The sequence below is a fragment of the Natator depressus genome, chromosome 1 (genome assembly GCF_965152275.1).
Source record: "Natator depressus isolate rNatDep1 chromosome 1, rNatDep2.hap1, whole genome shotgun sequence".
NCBI classification, from domain to species: Eukaryota; Metazoa; Chordata; order Testudines; family Cheloniidae; genus Natator; species Natator depressus.
In genome coordinates this window covers 17,813,907-17,839,497 of record NC_134234.1, presented here as the reverse complement: position 1 = coordinate 17,839,497, position 25,591 = coordinate 17,813,907, and the positions used below count along the sequence as shown (strand labels likewise).

Genomic DNA, 25,591 nt, shown 5'->3' with positions numbered 1-25,591 from the left:
TAATAAATAGAGACTGCACTGCATCGAGTATTAGTAACGTGTGGCTCATCTCCGACATCCACAGATCTTCCCTTTACTTCGGTGAGAGTTCTCAGAGACCAGACACCATTGTTCAGGTTTGTCCTTCAGACTTGAGAGCAGAATTCTTCCTACTATGTACAGTAACTGTGTAGTTCCTTCCCACTGCAAAAATCTAGCTACTTAGGGATCAAAAAGATCAGCAACTAGTGGAATAATAAATAAGTAAACCACAAAAAGTTCAACATTTAACAAATAAATTCCATCCCAGAGCAATTAATCCAAGAATTAAGACCTTTGAAGTATAGAAATATGGTATTGTGATAATCTCATGTCAAAAATGGAACTGTATTTCTGTTGAATATCTATTTTTGTAATTCCACATTAGCCAGCACAGAGAGATAACATAAAGAGAAAGCTATATCTTTTAAACAGAGACCAGCACAAGCTAGAAAATGTGTATAAAACACTGGATTGCAAACCTCTCCCATCCCAAATTTGAAGGTGTTTGGTTTTGATTTTTAATAACATTGGGACTATTTGCAGAATTCAGATCTGGGTACAGCTTTTTAATGACCTTATCTAGGGATGTTCAGAGTGGAGGGTTGGGTGAGGACAGGTTGAGTTTAATGCAAAAGCTAACATAAATGCAAAGTATAGGTGCTTAAATCTTACAAATACTATACCCATCAGAATTTCATATGTTGCTGGAAGAGGAGCCCCTCTTCACATCTCCTCCTTCCCTCTTTTTCCTCATTTCTTTTTCCTCACTCCTCTCCCCTTTTCCTCTAGTTCTCTTTCTGCCTCTCTTTTCTCCACTTCTCCAGCCTTTGCTGCTTTAAAAGCAATTTATTGTATGAAAACATCTTTGCTCAGCAGTGAGATCTTACAGGTGAGTCATTTCTCCCCACGCTTTCTCTGCTCTTTATTCCTCCCTTTTTTCTCTGACCTCTCCTTTCTGTTCTGGTAAATGTGACCTTGCAGTGAGCAAATAAATGCCAGCTGAGATAGCCATTTGCTTGGCACAGCTGTAGCTTCAGGGCAATACTAGTCCCAGAGAATTTCACGCTGTAAGCACCGAGGACCAGATTATACCTCCCTGACTCATGTTGACTCAGGATTTTAGTCCAGAATTAGCATCTCTACCCGGAGTAAACCCCTACTTAGATTAAGTAAGTGGGTAGAATCTGGCCCATAGTAAAGGAAGAGTCCAGTTGCATAATAATTGCCAGTGTAGCCCAGTATGTGACTGCTCTGTTCCTGACATGCATGATTAGATCACATAACCCAGTGTTCTCTTCCATTTTATTGACAATTCACAACTGAAATGCATGGAACCACCAGTTTTACACAAATTTTAACTATTCATGAACCTTTTCTGATTACTGTGTTGTTAGGTACATTGCCTTTTATCCATTAAAGGCTCTATGTGCGAGTGTGTAGCTTCCTTATTACATTGAGTGAAACACCCAACTTTTCCTGCATTCTTGAGGAAGGAGAGGAAGCAGTAAATACTTTGAGATGGGTTGATATTTCCAGTGCTATGTCTCAGCTTAAGCATGTTGATCCACTTTACTTGAAAGCTATGAATATGAATCACATTCCTGTCACTGGGATCAACTGCAGATCTGTGCTGTCAGTGCAGCCCATAGCCAACAAAGGCAGGAGCTTGAACTAAACAAGTACTGGCATTAGCGAGAAGGAGAGATGAAAACTAAGGTTAAGGACACTTCATAGAGGGAGGTTTACATAATGCGGCAGTACTGAAGTTTCCCTTGGTATAGCCTGTTACCTGAATACAGCTTCTGTGATAGAGTTCACCACATGCCTCTCATATTCTGTAAACCCTTAATCCTGCATAAGTGATAAAGTGTCACAATGCTGATGAGTTTCTCTTCTTTAGTCTTGGCTTGGGAATTTACTGAAGTTTCAAGATACAGACTCAGATTTACTTTTGAAGTTTGAAAATAGAGAATGGCAAAATCAGGGATGGATTTGATTTTGCAAAAGATGAAAAGGATGTTCTTGTGTCTGGTCTTGTGGCACAGGATTGCAGGCCAGGAGGTCTCGGTTCTGGTTCCCAGTTCTGCCTCTGACCGACTGTGGGACCTTGGGCACCTTCCCCTGTCTGTGCCTCATTTTCTGTCAGCTGAGACTTAAGTGTTTGTAAAGAGCTTTGAGATCCTTGATGGTGCTATAGGTGTTCCAAATGTAATTATAAAACATTTGAAGTTGAGTGGTTGTCTCTCGGTCACTCCCCATCCCCCCAACCAAAAGTATTAAGTAGTTTAGGATATATGGCTCTGGATTTGGCACATCTCCATATATGTACAAACAAAACTGGGAAGGGGCAAGACTTTTCAAAACCCAAACCAGGGTATTTCAGACCAACGTGCCATTTGTTTAAGCTATCCATTACCATCAATTCATTATGAGAATTACAGATAACTTATTCAACTTTTTGCCACTCAGTAATTGAGAGAATGTTTATTTAAAATGTGCACATGGAAGAAAACCCAGATATCTCAACTTCTATATATCAGACTAACATTGCATCACTAAAATAAGTAAGAAGATTAGATTAATTCAATTGTTAATTACCCAATTCAAAGTGCAAAGTAAGGATTTAAACAAAACAGAGAATCATAGAATATTAGGGTTGGAAGAGACCTCAGGAGGTCATCTAGTCCAATCCCCTGCTCAAAGCAGGACAAACACCAACTAAATCATCCATCTGGTTAAGTTTTGGATGGAGATATGTGACGATTAAGGCTACATTTGTGTCACAGAGGTCATGGAAGTCACGGAATCTGTGATTTCCAGAGACCTCCCTGACATTCTCTTCTTCAGCCCCTGGGGCTTCAGGACTCTGGAGCTGTCAGCCAGTGGGGCCCTGGCAGGGTTCCAGAGACAGGCGACAGCAGCGACAAGCAACAGGGGGGCCCCTGCAGATTTCCAGCAACAGGTGACAGACTCCTGAGGGGGCCCTTCTCAGGGTTCCAGCGATGGGTGACAGCCTCACACGGGGTTGGGGAGGGAGTAGGACACCACGGGCGAGCGGTTGGGATGTACCATTTTCTCTTTGGGAAATATGGTCACCATGCAGCTCCCAGCTGCTGTGGGCGAAGGGAGAACCCCACAGCTCCCAGCCACAACGGTGGTGGGAAAAACCATGGAGCCGCAGCAGACAGGTCACGGCTTCTTTGAATTTTTGTTTATTGCCCGTGACCTGTCTATGACTTTTACTAAAAATAACCATGACAAAATCTCAACCTTAGTGATAACACAAGATGGAACCATGCTATTGACAGTATTTGGGCAGTGAATTCAGTCTTCGCACCTAAACAGACACTGATGCAGACTCATTATTGGAGTACAGCTTTACTAAATTAAGATTTGGTCTTTTGAATCCAGCAGATCAAAAAGTTTCATACATATTTTTTGCACTGTCAGCAAAATAATAAAGAATGTACATAGACATAAAAAACCTAACTTTATATATATATATGCACACGGGGATGTGTGTGAGTTCATATATATGTGTGTATACGCATACTTAGAAGTCAACATTCTTAAATGCTGTATATGTATATGTGTAATATTCTATACATATAAATATATGGTCCATCATTCTAATTCCATGCACAACTGCACTATAACCATTGTGGTTTATAAGATCACGCTTCATAGATGCATGACTCACTGGCTTCATTCATGTTTCCATATGTACGTAGAAACATAGCAAAGCAGACATTCCTAGAGACATTGCAGGACAACCTCATTGAGATGGACATTCTCACCTCCTCCCGACATGACGGTGCTTACAATGATGGGTATGTGACACATATGTGGTCTTCCTGTTTACTGTACAGTCATTATGATCTTTGCATGAAAGCATTTGGTCACTTCAGTGGTGTTTTAAGGGCAATGCCATTTTTTGCCTCTTCTAACATGGCTTTAAAAAATGAAGTTCCTGAGCTTGGAGCACAGCATCCTGTACATATTAATGAAAGCCTCATTAATATGCTGATGATCCATAGCATCTCATTGGCTTTCTTTGCCATTTTGAAAATCATTTCATTAATAAGATGTATCTGTAGCAATTTACAGTCTTTTATAAACGAAGGTTACTAGGATTTCAGTGAAGACATTAAACTACTATGTGGCTGGCTGAACAATACTGCAAATGTTAAACTGATGTTTTCCAGGTTCATTGCCTAACAAATCATCATCAGCTGCAATACTGCTTGTTATATTTGTACACTGCAGATGCAGCTTCAATGGGGACCAAATAAAGCTGTAGCAAAATATAGTAAAGAAATGAATTAATAGTGGAGACACTGCTGCAAGAATTAAAGTTTTAACATAGACGAATAGTGGAAATAATGAGTCATGCTCTAGCAACCATTATTTTGTACAGTTAATGGGTTTGCCAGAAGTAGCATAAACGTTGTTTTAAAAGAAAATCCACATCACTTTATACTGCACAAATCGTTCCATGACTTTTCTTCAGAGCAATGTTTCTGCATGTGAGAGTTTTTCCCTATTATTACATGTGTGTCTTTGAGATGGAAACCTTGGGCCACATGCTCAACTGGCATAAACCAGCATAACCCCATCGACTTCAGTGGGGCGGTACTGATTTATCACTGCTCAGGATCTGGCCGATAAAATCATGACTAAAAATACTAGTTGCATTGGACCTGATTCTGATCCCACAGTAGTGGAGTTACTCCTGATTTACACTGGCCTAGAGAGAGGAGAATCAGGCCTACCACCCAAGCTACCACTGTTTCTCCTTCCTTTCCCTTCACTCCTGAAGAAAATCCAGGAAAAGAGGGATTCGGGTGCCTTAAAGTTCTCAAGAGCTTTTCCTGAAAATTGTAGTCTTCATTTACAGTTTATCCTAACTCCCATAGAAGTCAATGGGATTCTTCCCTCTGACTTTAGTGAGACTTGCTCAAGGTCCTTACATTACTGTCTCCCAAGCCACACAAAAAACAAGTAGGCTAAAATATGGCTGCTGTCAAAATGTTGGGATGGAAAACTGGGAACACTGTGACATTTTGGCACCGTGAAACGACCTGATCTCCCTTTTCCCCATCTCCACACAGCAAAAAAACCCCAAAAAACGAAAACAAAACAAAGTTCTCCTGCAGCAAGCAGTATATTTGGGTACATTTTCATGTTCTCCTCCACCTCCAACTTGCTCCCATTAAAATTCAATTGAAAGTTTCAGTGGGAACAGGATCAGGCCCTCAGTCCTGCCTGCGTGAACTGATTTGTCCTAGCTGTGCTTGGGATCTCTCATTTCACTGTAATGTGAGCTTTCCCGTGGAGACGTCTCTTTCTGTCGAAGTGTTCTCTGCAGTATTGTTGGCGCTGTGACGTTTTTCTTTTACTCTGTGTGACTTGTCTGTTTTTTATTCTTCTCTTCTGTGCATGGCATCTGTGTATTTACAAAACATTGTGTGAAGCTGCTTTCTTCACTCAGGAAGCAGCCACCGTCCCTAAGCTTTGAATTCTGCCTCTGCTTTTATTTTTGTGAAGAGTCACCTACTCTTTGTCTTTCTTCCCTCAGGCACTTCCTGTTTAAACCCGGAGGCACCTCTCCCCTCTTCTGTACAACATCGCCGGGATATCCCCTGACGTCCAGCACTGTGTACTCACCTCCCCCTAGACCCCTTCCCAGAAGTACCTTCTCTAGGCCTGCCTTTAATCTGAAGAAACCCTATAAGTACTGTAACTGGAAATGTGCTGCTCTGAGTGCCATTATCATCTCAGTCACGCTGGTGATCCTGCTTGCTTATTTTATAGGTAAGCATATTTCACTTTTCAGCCTTTTTATCCTCTACCCTCAGCGCCAGTGTTGCTAACATTTGGGAACTGCAAGACCAAGTTGGTTACACCCATAGTAACTAACAAGTAAGGCCTCTTGGGGCTTGTCTAGATGGAGAGTTAGTGTGTGGTAAGCTGAGGTGTAAATCTACAGTACAGTAGTCTGCCATGCGCTAACTGGCTGCAAGGACAATGCAACTGCTCACTAAAAGTTTCTAGTGTGCTTTGACATATTCCAGTCTCAAATAGCAGCAAGTCAGTGTGCACTAGGGAACTTTTAGTGTTCAGTGGCCGGGTCCACATGGACCATTAGAGCACAGCCGGCTGGTGCACTGTGGATTTACATGCCAGCTTGCTGTGCACTAACTCTCTGTCTGACAAGCCCTGAAACCTGTGTAAGCCCATTGACTTTGATGGGTGTTGCAATGTTGGGCTCACTTCATTTAATAGTACCACCAAGGTTTAATAGAACCTATTCCATATGCTGTATGTAAAGAGTTTGAATTGTTCCTTTTCTGCTGGAGAAAGTGTTGGAGTCAGCTAGAATGAGACAAGCCCACCTACAATAAAGCATAGTAATGAGACCGGGGTCCCAATTGTGCTCCCATCAAAGTCAGTGGGAGGTGAGTCAGGCCCTGTTCTTACTCCGGCAAAATCTCCACTTGGCTTGGAGCTAAATGTTGCTTGTCTTACTCAAGCGAGTAATTTTATTGAAATTAATGGAACTACTTGCATGAATAAGAGGAACAGTCTGGGAGTTTTAGTAGACTGAGGAAGTAGTTCAAGGGCTTTGGCTCAACAGGACATTTTGAGGGTTAGTGGAATAAATTAACTTTGAAATACAGAAGATCTGGAAAATTTGCTGTCCTGTTGCAGCTGTGCAATGGCATTTTTGTTTGAATTTTGCCTGGCATTACCTTTCATTTCTCTTCCTTCTTCGCTGATAAACCTGGTATTAGTTTATATAGGTTCTTTGCTAGACTCCTCTTTTAAAATGGCAACGATACAAACTATTGTGTAGCCAGAGGTGAAAGTGCCTGTTCTGTGTGGCACAAACAAGCTGTTGTCTTGGATGTCACTGTAACTTCCTGTAGGCTAATGATCTGTAAAATATTGCGATTAGAACTAGCAAATCGTTACCTGGGTTGAAAGATTTTTCGCTTTCATTTCATACGTGTATAATTATTACTACAGTTACCACCAATGTTCAGTTTCAGCATATTCCCTTTATGTGTGCTGCTCTAATGACTGAATCTTTTCCACTGCTGACTCGTATTATACTTCAGTCACTTTTGTGCCTGCTATAATAGGAGCAGAAATGATTAATTAACCAGCATTAAATCAGTAACAGTTTGATGGAATGTACAGTCAGTTTTCATCATTTGCTACTTACATTTGAGCCTGTCTGTCTCATTTATCTAGCATTCTCCTTATGCACTGAACAGGGTTCCATTGGACATTATCTCTCTGTGTCAGACGTATCTCTTCATAGCTCACTTAAAACTTTGGTGTCCATTAATTATGACTGTGGATGTATATATACTTTGCTGTGTTACAGACAGGTCAGGAAGGCTGGCTTGCCCCTTAATGGTCTCCTGTTCAGAAACCTTTTCCAGCAGTTTTGAAAAGAGGAGAGTCCTGATTTAATTCATAGTTAATATGGTTAAAAATTATGTCCATGGGTTATGCTTTAGATCCTTTTTTTCCCATTTGGATGAATCCTGTGGTATCTGCCAAGCATTGTGTGTGACTGGCAAGGTGCCAGGAATGCTGATCAGGTTGAAGTCGTAATTATGGGTCATTATTGCTAATTTCTAAAGGAACTATCAATTATTAAAAATAAAATGCATCAGTTCAGTACAGCATAAACATATTTAACAAAGAGTGTCACTGCCAGGCCCACTGATTTAATCAGCAGGCAAAAAAGCAGTTATTTAATTAGATTTTGATGAAAAAATGTGTTTAATTTAAAGTATAATCAATTATTAATTACTGTAATGAGAGACTCTGATTGGGTTTACTAATTAACTCATATAAAAATTATGAATAACCTTTTCATTTGTAATTATTTTCTACATCCTGTCAAGTTGCAGATAAGAATTGTATCACCTACCAAAAAAAAATTTACTTCGACCAACTTCTGACAAGATGGGTTGTATCCTGATCAAAATTATGACGTTTTTAATAACAATGCATTTTTTTATTTTCTGGTCTGTTTACAAAATAAGTGCTTATTTATTGTTAGATCACTGATATGGATGTAGTTTTGTATTCATGCTGAGTAGTAGCTCACTCCTATAGATTTCCTTGAGACTGTTTGAATTGTTAAGGTATTGTTGAACATGAGTAAGTGTGGCAAAATATAGCCCTTATTATGTCTAGTGAATGTTGATAACTTGGCCAGTTGCCACTGGCTCTTGATAGTTAAAGTAATTATGGAAATTCTCTTTTATGACCATTGGCCCAATCCAAAAGAAGTTGAAGTCAATGGAAAGTCTCCCATTAAAGTGAGCAAGCTTTGGATCAGGGCCCATGGCAGTGGTTTGGAGTTTAATTCTCTTCCATCCACCTAGCAGATGGTACTAATGCTCCAGTCCACTGGGGAAGGTAGTGCACCTGAATGCCATTCACAGCACAGTCCTCCATTCAAATTAAAACAAAAACAAAAAAACTAGAGCCAGAGACTTCATGAACTCCATTAGGGACTTTGTTATTGCCAATATGTTTTACGTGACAGGTGCTCAGATACAATGGTGATGTGCAGCAATACAAAACAGACACACAGTCAGATATTAGAGAGACGAGGTGCTTGAGATAATATCTTTAATTGGACCAACTTCTGTTGGTGAAAGAGACAAGCTTTCAGGCTTACACAGAGCTCTTGCTTAGGTCTGGGATGGAGGGACGGATAGATCGATCAGCATGAAAACAAAGAGCCATTTGGACCTTTTTGAAACTCTTTGCAGGAGACAGTTGCATCTTTTAAAACACATCTGCAGCATCCGCTATGTCATCTATTTAAGACTGAAAAGCCATAGAGCAGCAGGTGTATTTCCAAAGAGTTTATGCTCTTTAATAGTCTGTGGCTTATTTATCTTGCTGTTCTTTCATTTCAAAGATCTGGGAGTCGGGAGAATCAGGAAAGAAGCAAGAGTCCATATAAACTTAATGAGTGGCACCATGTGTAAACATTGAGATCTAGCTGAAGCTTTTGCAGGATTGAATCACTGGTCTTCAGAGATAATGGCAAACAAAATAGAAAAAAACCTATTAAGCATCAGAGGCTATTTTTCATTGGAATTAACCAGCTTTAAATTCACTTTCTACTATCTTTTCAAATATTCATTGAGACTACACTAAGTCAATTGCAACAATGCACACCAATAGCACTGCACTGCATGCACTGACAGCTAATGCAAAGGAAGAGCCTTATAGACAAATCCTGAAGACACATCACAGGCTGGTCTTGTAAGGTGCATACACCAAAGAGAAAACTGTATTAGGTCAAGGCTGCAACATGGAAACTGCAAGAGCAGTGAAATCAGAACCACTAAAAGGAAAGACTTCTTTAGGCAGCCTGTAACTAATCTGCAAATTTGCTGTTCCTGGAGGTCATGGAAATACATGTTATGGCTGTAATTTTAACAGAAATTTTCATTTGGGGACTGTTTGTACTATTTTCAATTATACAAGGTACGGCAGTAACAAGGGTGACCAAATCCTGTGCTCCAGAGTATTAAACTGTGTAGCTGGTTGGGGGAGTCAGGAAGGAATTTTTTCTCCCATGTACAAAAAGGTACAAGTGGCCAAACTCCAAATCCTGCCTCCTTTTGTGCAGGCTTGGAGGGCTTTGCTTGCACTGGAACAAGTCTGGTTCCACTGTGCAGTAACTGAATAGAATTTGGGGATCCCGCATGCCACAGGGCACTGCTCTGCAAGAGCTTCATATCTAGAGGCTTTTAGGGGCAGGGTGGAGTAGATGGATCTCCTGCTGTGCAGATATGCTGCCCATTGAGTCTGCATATGTGGTAGGGTTGCCAACTTCCTAATTGCACAAACCTGCACACCCTTGTCCCGCCGCCTTCCCTGAGGCCATGCCCTGTCTGCCCCTCCTCCAAGACCCCGCCCCTGCTCACTCCATCCCCCCTCCCTCCGTAGCTCGCTCTCCCCACCTTCACTGACTTTCAGCAGGCTAGGGCAGGGGATTGGGGTGCGGGAGGGGGTGAGGGTTCCAGCTGGGGATGTGGGCTCCAGGGTGGGGCCAGAAATGAGGTGTTCAGGGTGTGGGAGGTCATTCTGGTCTGGGGCACGGGGTTGGAGTGTGGAAGGGGGTGGGGCTGGGGATGAGCAGGTTGCGGTTGCAGGAAGGGGCTCCAGGCTGGGGCCGAGGGGTTCCCTGGCCAATGGACGCTGCAGAAGCAGTGCTTGAAGCGGAGGCAGTGCATGGAGACCTCCTGGCCATCCCTGCACCTAGGAGCCAGACATTCTGTCCGCTTCCAGGAGCTGCGCGGAGCCACGGCAGGTAGGGAGCCTGCCTTAGCCCTGCTGCACCACCCACCAGACTTTTAGCAGCCTATTAAAATCTCCCGGATTGCTTTCAATAGCCCCCAGGAGATCGAGGCCAATTGTGGTAGACTCCCAGCCAATCCGGGAGGGTTGGCAACCCTAATATGTGGTAGGAACAAGGGTTTCTGGGACAGCTCTGTGGAGAAGCTTTGCTATCACTCCACATCTTGGGAGGAAGAATTCTGTCCCCATAGAGATCACAGGCATTAGAAATGGAAAAGACTTGTTAGATTATCCAGCTCTCTCATGTCCACCAGCTGCTTGGCTAGATACTAGGAATGGTATTGGCTTCTAAGTGAATTAGGGATGAAGAGTAGTTGCTTTCATCTGAAACAGAAGAAGTATCTTCCTGATCCAGTTACCAAGCCAGATGGATGTATAATTTGATGTAGTAAAGCACTTGCTATTTTCCTGCATTTTAAGCATGTGCTGCGGTTGCATTTCACAAACAGCAAAAGAGATGTGCATTTGATTCAAATTAAAGATATGGATGGAAAATGTATTACAGAGCCAAAACAGCCACTCATTTGATTGGAGTCAGATCTCTCTCTGCTATTTCAGCTCTCCATTTATTTAAGCTCCTTACGAGCCACTTTTTCACTTAGAGCTGCATTGCTCACGACCTGCAAAAGGCTTCAACAGTAAAACGGTTCCAGCAGTGTGATGTGTTTATAAAGCAGCTTTCTTTCTGTTGTTTAAAGATTGTCCCAAAAGCTAGCTTGGGCTCCGTTTATCTTTGATCCTTTGACACTGTGTACTAACTCTAGTTCAACTCAGCGTTCCGAAGTTTCTAAGTATCTAGCTATGCATTTCTGATGCAGCAATTACCATGGTGTCTGGGCACCACCTGAGATCAATAGGAAAGTCACTAATGCTTCATTCTTCAGCTTGTGCTGGCTTTATTTAGCCTATGTTTATACAGAGATATTAAGGCTTTCTTTCACTCACCCTAAAATATAGGCCAATATTTTGCCCTACCAATATGTTTCCTTCATTTTCTTTTTTCACTTTTCTTTCCTAATCCAGGATTAAGGGCTTTGTTTGTCTTCTTCTTTTAATTTACAGGACCCTTTCCATTCCTTATTTCCATCTAATCTCAGCTAAGAAAGACACAAACAACACACCAAAGGATCCTTTCTGGCAAAGCCTTTATACATTGTGATCTGTTTTTTAGAGCAGGGGACTTGGCATCACAATTCAATTTACATTTGTGTCCTGAAATTATTTCATGGGTAGTGTGAGACTTAATTAATGAATATGTGCAAAACACTGAGACCTAGTGGTGAAAGGTGCAATAAAAGAGCAAGTATTATTATTATTCATCCACTATTATGATATAACACCTATATTTAGACCTAGATTAGATTTTTATTGGTAAATTGTAGTAAATGTTGACTTTATTGTACACACACATTGAAAAAATATTTTCATTGATAATAATAGAAATCTACAGATAAACCAAGTGAGAAAAATGCTGCTTGAAAACTTATTAGAGTCAGAATCCAGTGATTTAAACTTTGGAATTAAGCTTGTTTATAAATGGATTAGCAAATGAATAGTAAAAACAGATATGATTTGTTATTTAAGGATACTTACTCTGTGTATTTTGACGTGTGATGTTGATGATTTTGTTTTAACAGTTTAAAAAGCTTTAACTCTTGAATCTCAGCATCTACTGTCATTAAATAGTTGTCTTTTTGTGGGCTCTTCTCCCACCCCTCCCCCCAATTTCCTGCAAATGTGAAAATTTAAATAGTTAAAAATAATGGTTAAAAATGCTTAAAATCCATAGTTTTGCACAATTGTGAAATTTTAAATCTAAAAAATGCTTATAAATAAACAACAATATTATCCATTGAAGTTATAAAAAACATTGATTGAATTCTGCCAAGCCTAATTATAGTGCCTAAAGAGCACAATCAGTCTGGGCCCCATTGTGCTAAAAGTTGTACAGACATAAAATGAATGACAGTCACTGCATCAAAGAGCTAACAGTCTAAATGAAATGTGTTTTCTGTCTGTCTTTTCAGTTTTTTATACAGGTGCCCATCACCAAATCCTCTGAGCACCTCCCAGAGACAAATGACAATAGATATTTTTAGAAGTATTTCAGAGTAGCAGCCGTGTTAGTCTGTATTCACAAAAAGAAAAGGAGTACTTGTGGCACCTTCGAGACTAAGAAATTTATTTGAGCATAAGCTTTCGTGAGCTACAGCTCACTTCATCGGATGCATCCGGTGAAGTGAGCTGTAGCTCACGAAAGCTTATGCTCAAATAAATTTGTTAGTCTCTAAGGGCCACAAGTACGCCTTTTTTAAAAAGTATTGTAATTCATAACCTCCTGTATTATCAGTATGAGAATGATGGCCTGATTCTTCTCTGACATACACCATTATAGGATCAGCTTCATTTACAGTAAAACTGGTGCAACTGAGATTGAAATCAGTCCAGAGTATCCTACCCATGCTGTCTGGTCCCATTAAAATCAATGGCAAAGCCCCCATAGATTGCAGCAGGATCTGGATTGGGCCCTAGGAAAGTCTACAAACAAAAACTGTTCTGATTCTGGAAAGTGGTCTGACTGAAAGCATAATATATCAACTGGATGCTGACCCTTCAGTCTGGTGTTAAGTGATCTTGGTGATAATCTCACCCCTGAGCTTCACATTTTACCCATGTGAATTACCTCTGGGAACCGGAGGGATGAAAAGAACTCCAACTAAATGGAAAGATGCCATCAAAATGGAGCTACTGAATGACCCTTGAAAAATGCTTTATCGAGACAATTTAGAGGAACCCCTTATGTTTTTTGTCCTACAGTAAGGATGGTGGGGAAACTCTGAGCCCTTTCTTCCTGTGGGCTAGCCACCTTCATACTCCGCTCTTATTAAGGAATAACACTTAGGGCAGCTGCTGTGTGTAATGTGTACAAGAAACAAGTTGAGTAGAACTGAGCAAGAGCAAGCTGCCTGCAGGGATCTGGCAATGGATGTTTTCACTGGGCAGTTCTAGGGTGAATCACTTTAATGTTTAAAGAAAAGGAGGACTTGTGGCAGGTCGTGAGCTACGGCGGATCCACTGAATGTACCCGATGAAGTGAGCTGTAGCTCACGAAAGCTTATGCTCAAATGAATTGGTTAGTCTTTAAGGTGCCACAAGTCCTCCTTTTCTTTTTGCGGATACACTCTAACACGGCTGCTGCTCTGTCCTTATGTAAGGCATTTAATGTTTAAGTCACTTTACCAGCTTCCCCCTAAAGTTATATAAAATATATAAGGCTCTCTAAAGTGCAGATCAGTACATCACTATCTCAGAGAGCGCAGAGGAGGCTGCACTTTAGGACTGTACTTGTAAGAAAGGCACCAATCATTAGGGAGAAGAAACAAGCAAAGGACAAAAATTTGCCAGGGCAAGTCCTTGTCAGTCATTCCCTTCACACTTTTTCTTCCTTTGCTGCTGCTTTAGTAAAAAGGAAAAGGAGGACTTGTGGCACCTTAGAGACTCACAAATTTATTAGAGCATAAGCTTTCGTGAGCTGCAGCTCACTTCATCGGATGCATTCAGTGGAAAATACAGTGGGGAGATTTTATATACACAGAGAACATGAAACAATGGGTGTTACCATACACACTGTAACAAGAGTGATCAGGAAAGGTGAGCTATTACCAGCAGGAGAGCGCGGGGTGGGGGGTGGGGTGGGGGGACCTTTTGTAGTGATAATAAAGGTGGGCCATTTCCAGCACTTTACAAGAACAGTAGGAGGGGAAATAAACAAGGGGAAATAGTTTTACTTTGTGTAATCACACATCCACTCCCAGTCTTTATTCAAGCCTAAGTTAATTGTATCCAGTCTGCAAATTAATTCCAATTCAGCGGTCTCTCGTTGGAGTCTGTTTTTGAAGTTTTTTTATTGAAGAATTGCCACTTTTAGGCCCTTAATCGAGTGACCAGAGAGACTGAAGTGTTCTCCGACTGGTTTTTGAATGTTATAATTCTTGACATCTGATTTGTGTCCACTTATTCTTTTACATAGAGACTGGCCAACCTATCCTGAAGGATGACCCATCACTCTCACAGATCTTGGGAGACAGGCCAGTCCTTGCTTAGAGACAGCCCCCCAACCTGAAGCAAATACTCACCAGCAACCACACAACACACAACAAAAACACTAACCGAGGAACCTATCCTTGCAACAAAGCCCGTTGCCAACTGTGTCCACATATCTATTCAAGGGACACCATGATAGGGCCTAATCACATCAGCCACACTATCAGAGGCTCATTTACCTGCACATCTACCAATGTGATATATGCCATCATGTGCCAGCAATGCCCCTTTCCCATGTACATTGGCCAAACTGGACAGTCTCTACGTAAAAGAATAAATCAGACAAATCAGACGTCAAGAATTATAAAATTCAAAAACCAGTTGGAGAACAGCAGCTTTAAAATAAAGGTATTAAAATACAAGATCCGACTTTTGAGCTACTTTTGTGGAGTTCAGTTCATTCAGATGGGTGTTGGGGAACTAAATGTAGTCACACTGGTATAGATGGTTCACTTTATTTCAGCCCTAACCAATATCTGTAACCTGACATTAACAGCGTTGGAGTCATGGAACTATATGGTTGTACGTAAACTGTTAAAAGAAAAAATCTCTCTTTGTCAGAAAATATGGCTTAAAAAGAAATAGACGTTATCTTCTGTTTTAGCAGCAGCTCAACACAACAAATAATATAAAAATATTTTAAAATTAATCTAACAATGGAAGTGTTGTCCAAGAAGCCAAATGGCTCCAAGTATAAAACCTAAAAAGTGCTTTGAACTTTCATAATTATAATGCATGCTCATTTTATAGCTCAGATTCCAGAGTTTTAGAAGGATAAAATCTTGGCTTTTTTCCATGTTCATGAAAGCCACATACGTTCCCAAAACATTGCACTGGAAACTGACAGTGTTCATGTGGTCACATTTTTGTGGGACTCTTCATGCGAGCATGTTGAACTGCTTACCAGATACTAAAAAGCAATACATTTTATAAAACACACTCTGAAAATGGAGGTGTAATATGCAAGGGCAGCAAGTTCTGAAACCAGGTCATTGAATTCCTACTTGCAGAAACAGTCAACAGTCCTTCAGAAGTACATTGGGAAGAATGCTGATTAAGCACATCTCATTGAGCCTGATCCAATGCTTACTGAAATCAGTGGAAGGACTCCCATCTTCTTCAAGGGACCCATCTACAATGGGCTTTTCACAGAATTTAAGGCCACAAGGAACCATTACATAAACTAGTCTGATCTCCTGTATATCATAGACCATAGAATTTCACCCAGTTACCCCCGTATTGAGTCCAATAAGTTGTGTTTGACTAAAGCATATCTCCCAGGAAGACATCCAGCCTTGATTTGATTTGAAGACATCAAGAGATGGAGAATCCATCACTTCCCCAACAGCTTGGTCCAGTGGTTAATCACCCTCACCGTTAAAAACGTGTGCTGAATTTCTAATTTACATTTGTCTGGCTTTAGCTTCCAGCCATTGGTTCTTGGTGTGCCTTTCTCAGCTAGATTAAAGAGCACTTTAGCACCCAGTGTTTTCTCCTCTCGAAGGTACTTATACACTGTAATCAAGTCACAACCAAATCTATCCAGTACTGCTGATTTAAAAAGGTCTAGTCCCAGAAGAACTTGTATAACATCCTCTTTAGTTATTAATAGACTGAAAAGTACTTTGTCATCCTCGTGATATGAGTGCATCATCCTGCTTGTTTTCAAATACAGAATAGAAATATTTATAGAATACTTTTGCCTTTTCTAAATAATTATTAACAATTTTACCTTCTCCATCTAATAGTGGGTCTATTCTATTAGTAGTATTTCTTTTGTTCCTAGTATACTAAAAAAGCTCCTTATTGTCCTTAGCCCAGCCAGCCATGGATTTTTCCTCTACTATCTTTAGCTTCCCTTATCAATTTTCTGCTTGTCATAACTTCTGATTTATGTTTATTCGTAACTATTTCCCCCTTTTTTCAATTTTTTTTATTTCTAATTTCTGCTTTCACTTTGCCACTGAGCCAGGATGGGCTTTTAGCCAAAGTTGTCTTGTTTCTTGATTGGGGAATTGTGGCTTTTTGACCATTTAATAAACTCTTCTTAAAGAACTCTCAATTTTCATTCATATTTTTGGGTCTAAATTTTTCCGCCCAATCAATTTTGCTCATAATTTTCTGCAGCTTTGGGAAATTAGTCCTTTTGAAACACCAGATATATATGATAGTGTTAGGGACTATCCTCTGCTTGCTCATATTGAACGTAATCAGGTCAATACCAGGTTTATGTGAAAGAGAGACACTATACAGTTTTAGTATAATAAGAATATGGTCCAGATCCTCCAGCTTGGTCAGATGCACTTGGTGTCTTGGGGGAAAAGATGGCACTAAATCACCTTTACCATTCCCCAGTATTGGGACTGTAGGGTGCTGGTCTAGTTTCCCATGCATGACACAGCAGCCATTTTAAAATCAACCCTACTTTCAGCTACCTCCTGATTAATTAACATACTACCTCTGTCTCAAGCATTTAGACTTCTGATCAATCCGTCTGTTTATTTACTTATTATATGGCCCTCATCAACATAGTATCTGTAAAAGTCCTACTTAGCAACTTTGTCATCTCATGACAGACCTAAAAGCTACTGCCTCCACGCTTTAGAGGAAGCGTCTATGTTTCTGGCCAAATTCAGACCCTGCATAAGTTGTTGCAACAACATGGATTTGCAGCTACTTACATCAGGTCTGAATCTGGCCCTTGATCGATGACCTGTTTTAAAAAGCACATAGTTGTTTGCAGAAGATAGGAGGAGGCGGTTCAGAGTGGTATTTTTCATCAGTCTTCTAAAAACAAATGTAAGAAGGCTAGTTTATGGGAGCCAGATTAAGACGACCACTGTAAGTGCTCTTTCCCATATTATTACTGCCACTCGTTTTTCAGGACCTGCTCAGAATTCAGATGATACAGTTAAAAAACAATGGACCTGCTTCTCCGCAGCCTTGCCCTTTGTGTCATCATTTATACCTGAGCAAAGTGAATGCAAAATGCTGCCAACAATGTGAGTGCATGGATGATTCTCATTTCATAGCATTTTAAACTCAATCCATACCTGTGTAAATGATTAGTCAAGGTGCAAGGCAGTGGAGAATCAGACCCTATGTCTGCAGACAGCCCGAGCATTTTGAAGCGGAGTAGGGTTTAGTTAGCCCAGACCAGGTGGTGGAGAATGGCAAAAGGGTTTTCCATGTTTAGCCTCTGTAGCTTTTTATTATTACGACACATGACATCATTATGAGGCTCTCATCACACTTAGAGAATGAAAAACCATGCATAGTGCAGTTTTCACCAATATAACAGAGATCACAATTTGTCCCAATAGCAGCAGTAGCTAGAGCCTTGTGAAATGACTTGTTTTTGCTTAATGAGTATGTGTGTGTGCAAGCAGTTATTTTTGTGAATGCAGTGGGCCCTTGCTAATTCTTAGCTATAACAGAGAGACCCATTGCTAATGATTGAATTAGAAAATATATACCTACATAACACGAAGATGTGAAAATGCCACCCCTCCCTCCACCCCCTGCCCCTGTTATACAGGCAGTAAGACATTCTGTGCATAGACATAGTAGAGAGAATGGCTTCTGTTTAGAAATAGCTCAAAACAGTCAAGTCTCTGGCTGATCAAGACCTGGGCTACACATCCATAAAGATCCCACTGAGTTTGGTATTTGCCCCGTGGCATTGTGAAACTCAGCCAGAGTTTATGTCTGTACTACAGGAGCGGGTGGGTGAGGTTCTGTGGCCTGCAAAAATACTAGATGATCATGATGGTCCTTTTAGGCCTTAAAAGTCTATGTAACTACATGTCAGTGTCACGACATGAAAGTCAGCCCCTTGCATGCTTAATCCATCCCTGGGTTTAGGATTGTTTAATAAAAGGGGTTACCTGAATGTAATTTCCTCCTCTTGTAGTAAAAGAAAGGAAATGGACTCTCAGATTTGGTCAGTAAAGTTTACTTGTAGTGAGTTTTTATAGTTGTACTACCTTCCCCCCCGAAAAATACACATTTGACACTGCAAGTGTTGCCACCGCCTTTATGACAAGTGACACAGAGGTGCTGGCGTACTCTTCATTTCACAGCTCAGACTGACCTTTGCACATGAACGCTGAAGAGGAACAAATGTTACAGGTCTTAATGTCTCCTGGAAGGAGTTCTCTTCAAGTCTGTGTTTTTATTTCATACTAATTACTGGGGTATAACGTAATTTAATTACAGTTAAGAAGAGAGATAAAGAAACATTTCCTATAATGGATTTTCTTTCACTGTTTTTAAACACTATGCATTGGTGCGGGGGTAACTAGTCATAATAATAGGCTCAGATAAGGATGTCAGTGACACTGAAAAATACTCCTGAATTAGAGTTCAGTGATTATCTCTCTTCCCCCCCTCCCCCCGCCGCCTTCCTTTTCTGCTATAAATTAGAAAATATCTTCAAAATCTTATGTGCAGGGTTTGGTATAAATTTCTGTTGGGCTTTGTGATGGGTAGTATAGTGCTTTGAGGTCAGCCCACCCCTGGAAAGTGGCATGGCACTTTAAAATTTTGAAAGATCTGATGTAAATACCAGGACATAGAAGATATTGGTAGAGAGAGGAAGCGATCCCACGAATAAGTGGTGTTTGGGGAGGAAATCCCACCACTGATCTTTAAGTGCGTGAGGCCGGGAGCCTTGCAGAAGGGGCAGGGCAATGCTCCCATCTCACCCAACCAATTGAGATGAGCTTTAAAGAACCAGCATATGTGCTACCTCCTCCTTCGTAGCAGGAGAAGACTGCCTGTTGAACCCTCTGAGCATGAGGACTAATTGGAGGAAAAGAGCCACCTGAAAGAGAAGCAGGCTGAGGTCCTACAGCTGGCAAAGGCCCTACAGTTGGCAAAATTACAGCCTAGATCCAAAGAGGAGAGGTGGGAACTCCTGGCCTAGGAATAGAGATAATAACTGTCTTAGTTACTAGCTCCATGAGGAGGGCTGTGGTTCCTGCCTTAAGGAGAGACAAAGTGACTGTTTGAAGTAGGAGGAGAATAGGGGATTCCTGTTTTGAGAGATTTCAGAGTAACAGCCGTGTTAGTCTGTATTCGCAAAAAGAAAAGGAGTACTTGTGGCACCTTAGAGACTAACCAATTTATTTGAGCATGAGCTTTCGTGAGCTACAGCTCACTTCATCGGATGCATACTGTGGAAATTGCAGAAGACATTATATACACAGACACCATGAAACAATACCTCCTCCCATCCCACTCTCCTGCTGGTAATAGCTTATCTAAAGTGATCATCAAGTTGGGCCATTTCCAGCACAAATCCAGGTTTTCTCACCCTCCGCCCCCCCACAGACAAACTCACTCTCTTGCTGGTAATAGCCCATCCAAAGTGTAAAGAGAGTGGTCACTTTGGATGGGCTATTACCAGCAGGAGAGTGAGTTTGGGGGGGGGGGGGGAGGCGGAGGGTGAGAAAACCTGGATTTGTGCTGGAAATGTCCCAACTTGATTATCATACACATTGTAAGGAGAGTGATCACTTTAGATAAGCTATTACCAGCAGGAGAGTGGGGTGGGAGGAGGTATTGTTTCATGGTCTCTGTGTATATAATGTCTTCTGCAGTTTCCACAGTATGCATCCGATGAAGTGAGCTGTAGCTCACGAAAGCTTATGCTCAAATAAATTGGTTAGTCTCTAAGGTGCCACAAGTACTCCTTTCCTTTTATTTATTTATTTATTTATTTTAAAAGAGTGCCAGGAGGAATAATGCCCTTGCCCATACCAAGGTTATGTCTCAAAAATTTCCCACTATTGCTTACACTGCTTCTACCAGAAGGTGCAGCAGAACCATTGTTAGCAATGGTTGGAAATATTAGAGAAATACGCCTGGCATGGTAGTGTAGAAAAGTCTTTATGTGGCTCCTGACATTTTACTGCCAAGTAAAACACCTAAGCAGTGTTAGATTACCAGCGGTAAAAAATTGAATCAACACTTTATTTATCTAGTGCTCATTCCACTGCTAACACTCAGGGAGCTGAACCAGTATTAGTAATGAGGAAATGAGGCTAGTGTGGAGAAGGCCAGCGTGGACCACATCCCAGGACATCCCCATTGTAACTGGTTCCTCTGCACAGTTATGTTGCAGAGTAGATGGGATCAAACGGGTAGCCCAGCTGGCCTCAAACATAATTATTTAAGCAGGAATAGTCATTCACCTGTGTGAAATGCAGCCATTCTGATTTGCTACCATTTTACACCCACCCTTCACAGGTGTAGATAATGACATAAGGTTCACGGCAGTGGAATCAGGTCTATAATGGTATGTCTACACTATACCTGGGAGTGAGGCTCTAAGCCTGGGTAGACAGGCTCACAGTAGCTTAGCTGTGGCTAGTGTGTTAAAAATAGCAGTGTGGACATGGCAGTTCAGGCAGCAGCTAAGGCTCTCGAGCTCACCTGACGCCTTGTATCTGAGCTTGCGTGGCTAGCCCCAGTCTCCACCAGAGTGCAATGTCCACAGTGCTGTTTTTACTATGCTAGGTTGGCCTGAACTATCATGAGTCTCTCTGCTTAGGCTGGGAGGCTCTCTTCCAGCTGCAATGTAGACATACCCTAGATGTCCGTAAGTCACACCTGCTTGTAAGTGGTACAGGTAGCAATGAGCCTTTCGCCATCTCCCTGAAAACTGGCCCAAATTTGGCAAAATAATAAGCCTCTGAAAAATCTCAGTTCACACATAGTCAGTAGAGACTTGTTCGAGTCTGGTAGCTAAAATCTTGGAGGATTCCACCTGCAGTGAGCATGCTCCATCCCCTCACAACTCCTGATGCTGATCAGACTGTGCGTGCACCATTGCCACAAAGCAACTAAACATGCTCCATTTATGAATGGACTGCGCATGTGGCATCTCCACAGAGTGCCTGAGTATGCTCCAACCTGGCAATGCAGGGGCTGAGCAGGCTTTCCTTGCAATTGCTCCTCCTATCAGGATTCTTGTGGGAAAAATAATATGTGATCATGTCATGAAAGACAGTTATCATGATGCATATGCACAAGGGAGCCAAATTAAAGTTGCACAGGCAACCTTAATTCTGACATTTCCTACTTTTTACATTCATGCCTTTGCAACCTTTGCATTCTCTTAACATTGTTTTGGGGATGTAATTAACTAAAAAGGTGGCTGTGGGCCTCATTATAGAATGCTGTGGGTTGCATTTGACCGGTTTTTGCCTTTTTTTGTCTGCTGGATTAGTCCTGAGGCTGGAATTAACAGGTTGGCAGGTGTGTTAAATTTTGTTATTGAGAGAGCTTTTAGCACTGAGCTGTACCATTCACTTAAGATTTATAGCTCCCTTGTGTCCTGTGTTGGATTCTGCCCAGGGTCTCTAGGGAGGTGGGGAAATTTCAGTGTCATTAATTGTGCTGTGTCATCCATTTAATCAGCTTTCCCAGATAGTACATTCATATCCATTTGTCAGGCTTTTGTACAGAGAAAGTGGGGTTTTCTGCCCAAATTAACTTTCATCATTAATAACTTGTTTTTTCAAGTTTGTTTGGAGAGAGATAAGAAAGTAAAATAAAGTGCACCTTCATCTCCTAAGTCTCCTTAAAATAATGAAGTGCCCCCTTAAAACATCTACGTAATGAAACCTTCACTTCCATGTGCTTAATGATAAGGCCAGGGGGAAGTGGGATACTGGGAGGAAACACAAGGAAGAGGGTGCAACAGGGGAGGCCTCCTGATTCATATTGAGAAAGTAGGGCAATCGGCTAGTTATCATAGGTGCCTGTACACGAACGCAAGAAGCCTGGGAAACAAGCAGGAAGAATTAGAAGTCCTGGCACAGTCAAGGAACTTTGATGTGATTGGAATAACAGAGACTTGATGGGGTAACTCACAAGACTGGAGCACTGTTATGGATGGGTATAAACTGTTCAGGAAGGACAGGCAGGGGAGAAAAGGTGAAGGAGTTGCACTGTATGTAAGAGAGCAATATGATTGCTCAGAGCTCCAGTATGAAACTGGAGAAAAGCCTGTTGAGAGTCTTTGGGTTAAGTTTAGAGGCGAGAGCAACAAGGGTGATGTCGTGGTGGGCGTCTGCTATAGACCACCAGACCAGGAGCCTTTCTTCGGACAACTAACAGATGTTTCCAGATCACAGGCCCTGGTTCTCATGGGGGACTTCAATCACCCTGACATCTGCTGAGAGAGCAATACATCAGGGTACAGAAAATCTAGGAAGTTTTTGGAGAGTGTTGGGGACAACTTCCTGGTGCAAGTGATGGAGGAACCAAATAGGGGCCTTGCTCCTCTGGACCTGCTGCCCACAAACAGGGAAGAATTGGTAGGGGAAGTAGAAGTGGGTGGCAACCGCGGCAGCAGTGACCATGAAATGGTCGAGTTCAGGATCCTGACAAAAGGAAGGAAGGAGAGCAGCAGAATATGAACCTTGGACTTCAGAAAAGTAGACTTTCACTCCTTCAGGGAACTGATGGGCAGAATCCCCTGGGAGGCTAATATGAGGGGGAAAGGAGTCCAGGACAGCTGGCTATATTTTAAAGAAGCCTTATTGAGGGTACAGGAACAAACCATCCCGATGTGCAGAAAGAATAGCAAATATGGCAAGCGACCAGCTTGGCTTCACAGAGAAATCTTCTGTGAGCTTAAACACAAAAAGGAAGCTTACAAGAAGTAGAAACTTGGACAGATGACTAGGGAGGAGTATAAAAATATTGCTCAAGCATGCAGGGGTGTAAGCAGAAAGGCCAAAGCAGAATTGGAGTTGCAGCTAGCAAGGGAGGTGAAGGGTAACAAGAAGGGTTTCTACAGGTATGTTAGCAACAAGAACATGGTCAGGAAAAGTGTGGCACCCTTACTGAATGGGGGAGGCAACCTAGTGACAGATGATATGGAAAAAGCTGAAGTACTCAATGCTTTTTTTACCTCAGTCTTCACAGAGCTGACAGACTGCTGCACTGGGTAGCACAGTATGGGGAGGAGGTGAGCAGCCCCCAGTGGTGAAAGAACAGGTTAAGGACTATTTAGAAAAGCTGGACATGCACAAGTTCATGGGTCTGGATCTAATGCATTGAGGGTGCTGAGGGACTTGGCTGATGTGATTGCTGAGCCATTGGCCATTATCTTTGAAACTCGTGGCAATCAGGGAGGTCCGGGATGACTGGAAAAAGGCAAATATAATGCCAATCTTTAAAAAAGGGAAGAAGGAGAATCTGGGGAACTACAGACCAGTCAGCCTCACCTTAGACCCTGGAAAAATCATGGAGCAGGTCCTCAAGGAATCCATTTCGAAGCACTTGAAGGAGAGGAAGGTGATCAGAAACAGTCAACATGGATTCAACAAGGGCAAGTCAAGCCTGACTAACCTGATTGCCTTCTATGATGTGGATATGGGGAAAGTAGTGGACATGATATATCTTGACTTTAGCAAAGCTTTTGATACGTTCTCCCACAGTATTCTTGCCAGCAAGTTAAAAAGGTATGGATTGGATGAATGGACTATAAGGTGGATAGAAAGCTGGCTAGACCGTTGAGCTCAACAGGTAGTGATCAACGGCTCAATGTCTACTTGGCAGCCAGTATCAAGCGGAGTGCCCCAGGGGTCGGTCCTGGGGCTGTTTTAGTTCAACATCTTCATTAATGATCTGGATGATGGGATGGATTGCACCCTCCTGGAAAGTTCATGGCTGACACTAAACTGGGGAGAGAAATAGATATGCTGCCGGGTAGGGATAGGGTCCAGAGTGACCTAGCCAAATTGGAGGATTGGGCCAAAAGAAATCTGATGAGGTTCAACAAGGACAAGTTCAGAGTCCTGCATTTAGGATGGAAGAATCCCATGCTCTGCTACAGGATGGGGACCGACTGGCTAAGCGGCAGTTCTGCAGAAAAGGATCTGGGGATTTCAGTGGACGAAAAGCTGGATATGAGTCAGCAGTGTGTCCTTGTTGCCAAGAAGGCTAACGGCATATTGGGCTGCATTAGTAGAAACGTTGCCAGCAGATCAAGGGAAGTGATTATTCCCCTCTACTCGGCACTGGTGAGGCCACATCTGGAGTATTGTGTCCAGTTTTGGGCCCCCCACTAAAGAAAGGATGTGGACAAATTGGAGAGAGTCCAGCAAAGGGCAATGAAAATGATTAGGGGGCTGGGACACGTGACTTATGAGGAGAGGCTGAGGGAACTGGGCTTATTTAGTCTGCAGAAGAGAAGAGTGAGGGGGGATTTGATAGCAGCCTTCAACTACCTGAAGGGGGATTCCAAAGAGGATGGAGTTCAGCTGTTCTCAGTGGTGGCAGGTGATAGAACAAGAAGTAATGATCTCAAGTTGCAGTGGGGGAGGTCTAGATTGGATATTAGGAAAAACTATTTCACTAGGAGGGTGGTGAAGCACTGGAATGGGTTACCTAGGGAGGTGGTGGAATCTCCATCCTCAGAGATTTTTAAGGTCTGACTTGACAAAGCCCTGGCTGGGCTGGTTTAGTGGGGTTTGGTCCTGCTTTGAGCAGGGGGTTGGACTAGATGACCTCCTGAGGTCCCTTCCAACCCTGATCTTCTATGATTCTATGGCAGAGAGGACTGGGTTTTAGGGCTCAGTATGTGAGTTATTGAGCATGTGGTCCTTATTCATTTAAGCACAAGAGTAGTTCTGTTGAAGTCAGTGGAACTACTGACGTTAAAATTAAACATGTGCTTAAAGTCCTTTGCTGGATCAGAGGGACCAGCTTTTTGTGCTGTAATTGCACTGCATCTATCACAACCGTGACTGGGGCTTATAGATGCTACCAAAATACAAATAATAAATAACAAGTGCTGAACTGTAGCTGATTTAACTTGGTGAATCACATTCCTTCAATTAGGGTTCAGCAATTATAGGTGCCTAATGAAACGGTATATGTAAAATTATATTGTGCGTAACAGGCTAACCCAGAATTTTAGTAGTTGCAAAGCAGGGTGGGAAGCCCCCTGTCTGTGCTCATTTCTCTAATTGAAGTGAATACTCCAATGGGAAATTTCTATTGCTAATATTCTATACACAAATTAAAACACCATTTAGAGGTA

The 25,591-nt window shown here is 41.9% G+C and overlaps 1 protein-coding gene across 2 annotated transcripts in view; it reads left to right on the top strand.

Annotated features, from left to right (window-relative positions):
* Positions 1–25,591, top strand: part of TENM4 (teneurin transmembrane protein 4) — a 2,219,108-nt gene that overhangs the window by 1,972,019 nt on the left and 221,498 nt on the right. For both annotated transcript variants that reach the window (XM_074955672.1, XM_074955678.1), the window contains 2 exons: positions 3,753–3,851; positions 5,600–5,835. In XM_074955672.1, the coding sequence (XP_074811773.1) occupies positions 3,753–3,851; positions 5,600–5,835 (335 nt within the window). The remainder of the gene's footprint in view (positions 1–3,752; positions 3,852–5,599; positions 5,836–25,591) is intronic.